The sequence below is a fragment of the Hemiscyllium ocellatum genome (assembly GCF_020745735.1).
Source record: "Hemiscyllium ocellatum isolate sHemOce1 chromosome X unlocalized genomic scaffold, sHemOce1.pat.X.cur. SUPER_X_unloc_5, whole genome shotgun sequence".
In the NCBI taxonomy this organism is placed as follows: domain Eukaryota; kingdom Metazoa; phylum Chordata; class Chondrichthyes; order Orectolobiformes; family Hemiscylliidae; genus Hemiscyllium; species Hemiscyllium ocellatum.
This window is the reverse complement of record NW_026867595.1, coordinates 161,329-171,160: the sequence shown is the minus strand read 5'-3', so window position 1 is coordinate 171,160 and position 9,832 is coordinate 161,329. Positions and strand designations below refer to the sequence as shown.

Genomic DNA, 9,832 nt, shown 5'->3' with positions numbered 1-9,832 from the left:
CTCCCTCAGCACTGACCCTCCCTCAGCGCTGATCCTCCCACAGCACCCACTCTCTCAGGACTGACCCTCCCACAGCACCCACACCCTCAGCACTGACCCTCCCACAGCGCCCGCTCCCTCAGCACTGACCCTCCCACAGCGCCCGCTCCCTCAGCACTGAACCTCCCACAGCACCCGCTCCCTCAGCACTGATCTCCCACAGCACCCACTCCCTCAGCACTGACCCTCCCACAGCACCCGCTCCCTCAGCACCGACCCTCCCGCAGCACTGACCCTCCCGCAGCACCCACTCCCACAGCACTGATTGTTGATGGAAGGTGGGTTTGGGGTTACCGAATGGGGTGGGTGTGGTGAGATGGGGGGTGGTGGGTGACGCACCCTTGGGGAGCTGGCAGAGCCGTTTCATGTGGGAGTAGATCTCCACGCTGTTGTTGTGATAGGGCCTGGTCTCCAGCTGGGCCCCAGCATCACATTCCACCGGCAACCGGCCAAAATACCGCTCCTCTGGGTGAGAAAGAACATCACAGCAAGGTGCACATCCCCAACATCACCGTCACGCAGGGGAACCGGACATACCCCGCGGGAGTGAGATGGGGAGGGGAGGTGGGGTGATGTGTGAGAGAGAGAGAGAGAGAGTGGGAAAAGGGTGTGTGTGTGTGTGTGTGAGAGAGAGAGAGAGTGGGGAAAGGGTGTGTGTGTGTGTGTGAGAGAGAGAGTGGGGAAAGGGTGTGTGTGTGTGTGAGAGAGAGAGTGGGGAAAGGGTGTGTGTGTGTGAGAGAGAGAGAGAGAGTGGGGAAAGGGTGTGTGTGTGAGAGAGAGAGAGTGGGGAAAGGGTGTGTGTGTGAGAGAGAGAGAGTGGGGAAAGGGTGTGTGTGTGTGTGTGAGAGAGAGAGAGTGGGGAAAGGGTGTGTGTGTGTGTGTGAGAGAGAGAGAGTGGGGAAAGGGTGTGTGTGAGAGAGAGAGAGAGAGAGAGTGGGGAAAGGGTGTGTGTGTGAGAGAGAGAGAGTGGGGAAAGGGTGTGTGTGTGTGAGAGAGAGAGTGGGGAAAGGGTGTGTGTGTGTGAGAGAGAGAGTGGGGAAAGGGTGTGTGTGAGAGAGAGAGAGAGTGGGGAAAGGGTGTGTGTGTGTGTGTGAGAGAGAGAGAGTGGGGAAAGGGTGTGTGTGTGTGAGAGAGAGAGTGGGGAAAGGGTGTGTGTGTGTGAGAGAGAGAGAGTGGGGAAAGGGTGTGTGTGTGTGTGTGTGTGAGAGAGAGTGGGGAAAGGGTGTGTGTGTGTGAGAGAGAGAGAGTGGGGAAAGGGTGTGTGTGTGTGAGAGAGAGAGTGGGGAAAGGGTGTGTGTGTGTGAGAGAGAGAGTGGGGAAAGGGTGTGTGTGAGAGAGAGAGAGAGTGGGGAAAGGGTGTGTGTGTGTGTGTGAGAGAGAGAGAGTGGGGAAAGGGTGTGTGTGTGTGAGAGAGAGAGTGGGGAAAGGGTGTGTGTGTGTGAGAGAGAGAGAGTGGGGAAAGGGTGTGTGTGTGTGTGTGTGTGAGAGAGAGTGGGGAAAGGGTGTGTGTGTGTGAGAGAGAGAGAGTGGGGAAAGGGTGTGTGTGTGAGAGAGAGAGAGTGGGGAAAGGGTGTGTGTGTGTGTGAGAGAGAGAGTGGGGAAAGGGTGTGTGTGTGTGTGTGAGAGAGAGAGAGTGGGGAAAGGGTGTGTGTGTGTGAGAGAGAGAGAGAGTGGGGAAAGGGTGTGTGTGTGAGAGAGAGAGAGTGGGGAAAGGGTGTGTGCGTGTGTTTGTTCCCTCCAGGGTGAAGGGTAAGAGTCCGGAACTCTCTGCCTGGAAGTGGGAATGACCGTGTGAAATGGAGGTGATGATGGAAAGTCCGACAGCAGGAGGAGAGTACGGCAACAGGCAGTGACTGGAATAGTGTGCAGAGGGGCTAGTGGGGGTGTGAAGGCTGAATGGTCAGCTGTGAATGAGGCACAGGGTCAAGTGATGGATTGAAGAGAGGGAGGAAAGAGTAGGGTCCTTACCCACACATTGTTCCTGTGTACGGAAGAAGGGATTGGTATCCTCAGAGGGAAGGTGGACCATAGGCTCACTCCGGCTCTGACACTCATCTCTGAACACTCCCTCAGCGTGACTGCCCTCTCTTTCTGATGGGGAAAAGGCACAGAATACACACCATTACCCCAATACCGAAAAACAGGCATCACCGTGACTGAACACAGATTGGAGGGTCAGCACTGAGGGTCTGGGTGTGGTGGGAAGGTCAGTGCTGAGGGAGGGTCAGTGCTGAGGGAGTGGGTGCTGAGGGAGGGTCAGTGCTGAGGGAGTGGGTGCTGTGGGAGGGTCAGTGCTGAGGGAGCGGGTGCTGTGGGAGGGTCAGTGCTGAGGGAGCGGGTGCTGTGGGAGGGTCAGTGCTGAGGGAGTGGGTGCTCTGGGAGGGTCAGTGCTGAGGGAGCGGGTGCTCTGGGAGGGTCAGTGCTGAGGGAGCGGGCGCTGTGGGAGGGTCAACACTGAGGGTCCGGGTGTGGTGGGAAGGTCAGTGCTGAGGGAGTGGGTGCTGAGGGAGGGTCAGTGCTGAGGGAGTGGGTGCTGTGGGAGGGTCAGTGCTGAGGGAGTGGGTGCTGTGGGAGGGTCAGTGCTGAGGGAGTGGGTGCTGTGGGAGTTGGTGCTGTGGCGGGTCAGAGGTCAAGGGTCAGCGCCCCCATCTGTGCCCACCAGTTGCCCCCACTCCTGCCCCTCCCAGTTGCCCGTGTCCTCTTGCCCCTCCCGGTTGCCCGTGTACTCCCCCCTGACCTAACCTGGGTCCCGGTGCAGGACCCTGGCACGGAATGGGTCCTTGTAGCCCATTTGGGTGACTCCCAGCAACGCCATCTTGAAGCTCTCCCTCTGTGGGGGGTAGCTGCCCTCTGGGTGACCCCAACACTCGTCACCATGGAGACCCTGCCCCATCTCCTTGACGACCAGCCCTCCCCCGCCCTCACGAGGCGATGGACCACTCAGAGCGTGTGATCGAACAAACGTGCGTGTGATTGACGTTCACCTGGCCCAGTCACAGGCGCGTCCGCCGAAAAGGCCTCGGCCGATAGGTCAAGCATGTTCTGATCGATGGCCGTCTCCACCAATAGACACCGGATAAAGTGGAGGGGTGGCTCCCATTTGTGGAGAGGGCGGGTCGACTATTTGACAGACCGGCAGGCTGGGCCAATGGAAAGAAGGAGGGTGAAGGTGTGTTTGATCGGATTGGTCAGATCCGTGGCGGAGGCGGATTTTTGGTATGACTGACATTCACCACGGACCAATGGCATGGGATGCGGACGGCGTTTGGGTGGAGTCTACGGTGTAACTGACAGTCGCAGAGAGCCAATGCCGCGGCGGGACGGGAATTGGTTGGGAATCGATTGGAGGATCGCCGACGAATGGATGGGGTGGGAGCTCCGGCTGTTAACCAATGGCGCACGTGGAAGGGCGGGGCTTCGGGACGATTGACGGCCGGCCCGACCAACCGGGGCGCGCGGAACGCAACAGCTTCGCACCAGGATTGGGCCTGGCGACTGCCGGGTGATGGACGGCAGCTTCCGACCAATGGAGAGAGGGATAGTGGGGCGGGGCCCGGCCGTGATTGGCCGCAGGGGGCGGGATCCGCCGCTGACGGACGGCGGTAGCGGCCAATGGGCGGCAGGGTCGGCCGTGCACTGGCAGAATGAGAAGGCTCAGGTGGCTCTCCCACGCCATTGCAGCCGAGAGAGGGGGAGGACGAGGAGAGGAGGAGTGAGGGAGAAGGAGAAGAAGGGCGAAGGCTGGAGCTTGGATCTGAGGGGAGAAACAAAGGTGAGCTGGCTGCGTGTCGGTGCCGCTTTAAATTCCCCGGAGAAGCTTCTGGAAGCTGCCGGAAGGAGCGGTTGGGACGACGGGTGACCTTTCACCTTGCACCCGGAGTCAACATCCGGTCACCAGCCCAGGCTCCGCCCCTTGTCCCTCTCTGGCCCCTCCCTCCCAGCCCCGCCCCCTCAATCCCAGTCCGCCCTCTGGCCCCGCCCCCTCCCAGCCCCGCCCCGCCCCCTCAATCCCAGTCCGCCCTCCCTCCCAGCCCCGCCCCCTCAATCCCAGTCCGCCCTCTGGCCCCGCCCCCTCCCAGCCTCGCCCCTTCAATCGCTGTCCGGCCCCGCCCCCTCACTCCACTTCCAGCCCCGCCCCCTCACTCCCTCCCCCGCCCGCTCACTCACTCTCCAGCCCCGCCCCCTCATACCCTCTCCCTTCCCCGCCCCCTCATTCCCACTCAGGTCCCCGCCACCTCACCCCCCCCTCACTCCACCTCCAGTACCCGCCCCCTCACTCCCTCTCCGGCCCCGCCCCCTCATACCCTCTCCCTTCCCCGCCCCCTCACTCCCACTCAGGTCCCCGCCACCTCACACCCCCTCACTCCACCTCCAGTACCCACCCCCTCACTCCCCGTCCAGCCCTACCCCCTCACTCCCACTCTCGCCCGCTCACACCCTCTCCTTGCCACGCCCCCTCACTCCCACTCTGGTCCCAGCCTCCTCCCACTCTGGTTCCAGCCCCCTCACTCCACCTCCAGTACCCGCCCCCTCACTGCCTGTCCAGCCCCGCCCCGCCCCGCCCCCTCACTCCCCCGGTCCCGCACCCCTACGATCCCCGCACCTGGACCACGGCCTCACTCCCCACGGGCCCTGCCCCTGTCCACAGCGGCCTCTCTCTGCTATATCCGGGTGGTGCACATGTGGGTGTCCGCGCTCGTATAGGAGTGGGCGCATGTATCCGCACGTGTGTTGGAGTCGGTGCTTGTGTTGGCGCCGGTGTCGGTGTGGGCGCCGGTGTGCAGATTGGGCGCGGTGTGCGGATTGGGTGTCGGAGTGTGCGCCGGAGTCGGTGTAGGTGCCGGTGTGTGGAGTCGGCGCCGGTGTGGGCGTGGTGTCGGCGTGGGCGCCGGTGTCGGTGTGGGCGCCGGTGTGCGGAGTGGGTGTCGGAGTGTGCGCCGGAGTCGGTGTAGGTGCCGGTGTGTGGAGTCGGCGCCGGTGTGTGGAGTCGGCACCGGTGTGTGGAGTCGGCGCCGGTGTCGGTGTGGGCACCGGTGTGTGGATTCGGCGCCGGTGTCGAAGTCGGCGCCGGTGTCAGAGGGGGCGCCGGTGTCGGAGGGGGCGCCGGTGTGCAGAGTCGGCGCGGTGTCGGTGTGGCCGCCGGTGTCGGAGTCGTCGCCGGTGTGGGCGTGGTGTCGGAGTGGGCGCCGGTGTCGGAGTCGGCGCCGGTGTGCGGATTGGGCGTCGGTGTGCGGAGTGGGTGTCGGAGTGTGCGCCGGAGTCGGTGTAGGTGCCGGTGTGTGGAGTCTGCACCGGTGTGTGGAGTCTGCGCCGGTGTGTGGAGTCGGCGCCGGTGTCGGTGTGGACACCGGTGTGTGGAGTTGGCGCCGGTGTGTGGAGACGGCGCCGGTGTCGGTGTGGGCGCCGGTGTCGGAGTCGGCGCCGGTGTGCGGAGTGTGTGTCGGTGTGGGCGCCGGTGTCGAAGTCGGCGCCGGTGTCGGAGGGGGCGCCGGTGTGCAGAGTCGGCGCCGGTGTCGGTGTGGCCGCCGGTGTCGGAGTCGGCGCCAGTGTGCGGAGTGTGCGCCGGTGTGGGCGTGGTGTCGGCGTGTGCGCCGGTGTGCGGATTGGGCGCCGGTGTGCGGATTGGGCGCCGGTGTCGGAGGGGGCGCCGGTGTGCGGAGTGTGCGCCGGTGTGGGTGTGGTGTCGGCGTGGGTGCCGGTGTGTGGAGTCGGCGCCGGTGTGTGGAGTCGGCGCCGGTGTGTGGAGTCGGCGCCGGTGTCGGTGTAGGCGCCGGTGTGTGGATTCGGCGCCGGTGTCGAAGTCGGCGCCGGTGTCAGAGGGGGCGCCGGTGTCGGAGGGGGCGCCGGTGTGCAGAGTCGGCGCGGTGTCGGTGTGGCCGCCGGTGTCGGAGTCGTCGCCGGTGTGGGCGTGGTGTGGGCGTGTGCGCCGGTGTTCGGAGTGGGCGCCGGTGTCGGAGTCGGCGCCGGTGTGCGGATTGGGCGTCGGTGTGCGCGCCGGAGTCGGTGTAGGTGCCGGTGTGTGGAGTCTGCACCGGTGTGTGGAGTCTGCGCCGGTGTGTGGAGTCGGCGCCGGTGTCGGTGTGGACACCGGTGTGTGGAGTTGGCGCCGGTGTGTGGAGACGGCGCCGGTGTCGGTGTGGGCGCCGGTGTCGGAGTCGGCGCCGGTGTGCGGAGTGTGTGTCGGTGTGGGCGCCGGTGTCGAAGTCGGCGCCGGTGTCGGAGGGGGTGCCGGTGTGCAGAGTCGGCGCCGGTGTCGGTGTGGCCGCCGGTGTCGGAGTCGGCGCCAGTGTGCGGAGTGTGCGCCGGTGTGGGCGTGGTGTCGGCGTGTGCGCCGGTGTTCGGAGTGGGCGCCGGTGTGCGGATTGGGCGCCGGTGTGCGGAGTGGGTGCCGGTGTCGGAGGGGGCGCCGGTGTGCGGAGTGTGCGCCGGTGTGGGCGTGGTGTCGGCGTGGGCGCCGGTGTGTGGAGTCGGCGCCGGTGTGTGGAGTCGGCGCCGGTGTGTGGAGTCGGCGCCGGTGTCGGTGTAGGCGTCGGAGTCGGTGTAGGTGTCGGAGTCGGCGCCGGTGTTGGAGGGGGCGTCGGTGTGCAGAGTCGGCGCCGGTGTCGGTGTGGCCGCCGGTATCGGCGCCGGTGTGCGGAGTGGGCGTGCTGTCGGCGTGAGTGCCGGTGTCGGAGTGTGCGCCGGTGTTCGGTGTCGGCGCCGGTGTCGGAGTGTGCGCCGGAGTCGGAGTGTGCGCCGGAGTCGGAGTGTGCGCCGGAGTCGGAGTGGGCGCCGGTGTGCGGAGTCGGTGTGGGCGCCGGTGTGCGGAGTCGGTGTGGGCGCCGGTGTGCGGAGTTGGCGCCGGTATTGTATTGTGGATTCTCTATTGGTCTTGCCCGCTGACACTGTGCTCTCTCTCTCTCCTTTTTCTGTGTCTGCCCCTCTCCCCCCGCAGCTGCCGGCGTGTGGTGGTGCCGAATGTCGATGGCGTGCCACGGCCCGCATGTAGCCCCGGCACTGGCACTGCTCTGCGGCCTGGCCTCCGCCTCTGTCCTGCTGGGGGCCACCCTCCTGCCCCAGTGGCGCCTCCAGCAGCTGCAGTCCCCCAACCGGAACGACCGAAACGTGACCGTGTCGGACGGCCTGTGGAGCCGGTGCGTGCGCTTCGAGGGACCCTCGTCCTCCTCCTCCTCCTCCTCTGCTGCCACCGGGGCTGGGGGAGGAGGAAGCTGCGCCCTGGATGACCCCACCTGGTACCGCACCCTGGACCAGCTGGACCTGAGGTTGCTGCAGTTCGCGCTGCCCTTTGCTCTGCTGGCCGCCTGCTCCGCCAGCCTGCTGTGCGTTCTGGGAATGTGCCACGGGGCGTGCAGCTCCAAGATCCGCAGCGTGGACCTGGTCAAGTGCCTGGTGAACGCGGCGGGATGCCAGCTGGTGGCCGGGGCGCTCTACCTGCTGTCGGCAGCCCTGGTGTGCGCGCCGTCCCTTTGGCTGCTCTTCCACACGGCCGAGCTGAGCCGCCGTCACCCACCGTCCGCCTGGAGCCCAGGCCCCGCCGCCTTCCTGGCGCTGGGCAGCGGCGCCGGCTTCTTCCTGGCCTCGGGGCTGCTCTTCCTGTGGTACTGCACCTGCCGCCCCCTGCCCCCCACCTTCTGGCAGCCCCTGGGCCCCTACCCCGAGAGCCTGCAGGCCCACAGCGTGGGGCGGTACTCCCGGCGTTCCCGACTCTCCACCCTGGAGATCGACATCCCCGTCGTCCCCCAGCAGATCCGCTGAGGGTTGGGGAGTGGTGGTGGTGGGGAGGGGGGAGAGGTGCAGCCTCTTGTGGGGGTCGTTTGCGCCGTCTCAGGGAGGAGGGGGAGTCTCCCCTTGGGGTAAGGTCTGTGGTGTGCCCACAGTTCTTGGGGGTGAGGGGAGGGGGGGGTGGAGATTTGGGCGGGAGAGGTTATGCCAGCATCCCTTGGGAGCCCCTGTTTCACTGGTGTTCTATTCCCTTGTCTCCACCGTCCCCTGACCTGCACCATTACTCCGAGTTTTTGCACCCCTTTTTCCCCATGCCCAGGGCTCTTGCTGTACTGTGCTCGCCATTGTAGGACACACACACACACACACAGACACTCTCGCATACACAGACAGTCACACACACAGTGACACACACACACAGACAGTGACACACACACAGTGACACTCTCACGGACAGACACACACACACAGTGACACTCTTGCATACACAGACAGTCACACACAGTGACACACACACAGTGACACTCTCATACACACACACAGTGACACTCTCACATACACAGACGCAAACAGTCACACACACAGTGACACTCACATATACACACACAGACAGTCACACACACAGTGACACTCACATACACAGACAGTGACACACACACAGTGACACTCAGAGACACAGACAGTGACACACACACACACACTGACACTCATACATACTCAGTGATACTGTCATACACAGTGACACACACACACACAGACACTCACATACACAGACAGTGACACACACAGTGACACTCACAGACACAGTGACACTCACAGTGACACACACACACCGTGACACTCATACACACTCACAGTGATACTCTCATACACAGTGACACACACACACAGACACTCTCGCATACACAGACAGTCACACACACAGTGACACACACACACAGACAGTGACACACACACAGTGACACTCTCACAGACAGACACACACAAACAGTGACACTCTCACGGACAGACACACACACACAGTGACACTCACATACACAGACAGTCACACACAGTGACACACACATACACAGACAGTGACACACACACAGTGACACTCAGAGACACAGACAGTGACACACACACACAGACACTCATACATACTCAGTGATACTGTCATACACAGTGACACACTCACATACACAGACAGTGACACACACAGTGACACACACACACACACACACAGACACTCACATATACAGACAGTGACACACACAGACACAATGACACACACACACACAGTGACACACACAGTGACACACACACACACACAGTGACACACACACTCACAGTGACACACACAGACACAGTGACACACACACACAGCCGTTACCCTGGTCTGTAACTAGATGTGACAACATTCACCAAAGTTCCACATCCATCCTGCCCCAGTGGGGAATGGGATGGGTAGTGAACACGAACCACCCACCCTCGACTCCCCTTCAGTTCCGCCTCACCCCCCCCCCCCCGCATCCCTCCCTTCCCAGGGTGGGGTTAGGGTTGGGATTGCGTTGCGTGTTCCCCCCTGAGTGGCAGTGTTTGAGCACTGTGGTGGGTCGGTTGGGGCCAGGCTGTGGGTGTTGACCAGGTCTCTGTGAAACCTGAATGATTCCCAACGGTGGGGCAGCCTGGACGTTTCCCCCGCCCCCCGTGATTATCCAGTATGAGGAAGGAGTGAGGGGGGGGAATGCTTTTCCAATGTTAAGAGACTGAGTGTGTATTTGAGACAGAGATAGGCTCCTGATCAGTAAAGGGGGTGTGCAGTAAGGGCTCCAGTGAGATTGAGGTTGAAACACATCAGCCACGCTCCAATCACAGAGCCAACTAAATGGGCCAAATGGACTATTCTACTTCTGTACCCTATAGTGTGCAGGGGCCGAATCCCACACACACACACCCAAAAGTGTCTGTGCGACATCTGCCAACAGTAATTTGTTTTCCTTGTATTCTTACCAGAAGCAATACCCATCTCTCTCTCTCTCTCTCTCTCTGTTTCTGTTTCTTGTTGTTGAGATGTGCACTGAAACTCGAT

The 9,832-nt window shown here is 62.9% G+C and overlaps 1 protein-coding gene across 1 annotated transcript; it reads left to right on the top strand.

Annotated features, from left to right (window-relative positions):
• The first annotated feature begins 3,660 nt into the window (after positions 1 to 3,660).
• Positions 3,661 to 7,812, top strand: cldn12 (claudin 12). Its single transcript, XM_060822366.1, has 2 exons — positions 3,661 to 3,811; positions 6,974 to 7,812. The coding sequence occupies exon 2, from the start codon at positions 6,997 to 6,999 to the stop codon at positions 7,792 to 7,794; it is 798 nt and encodes a 265-aa protein (XP_060678349.1). The 5' UTR covers positions 3,661 to 3,811; positions 6,974 to 6,996; the 3' UTR covers positions 7,795 to 7,812.
• Positions 7,813 to 9,832: the final 2,020 nt, after the last annotated feature.

Coding starts and splice junctions, on each gene's coding strand:
- cldn12 (XM_060822366.1), top strand. CDS start 6,997: ATGTCGATGGCGTGCCACGGCCCGCATGTAGCCCCGGCACTGGCACTG.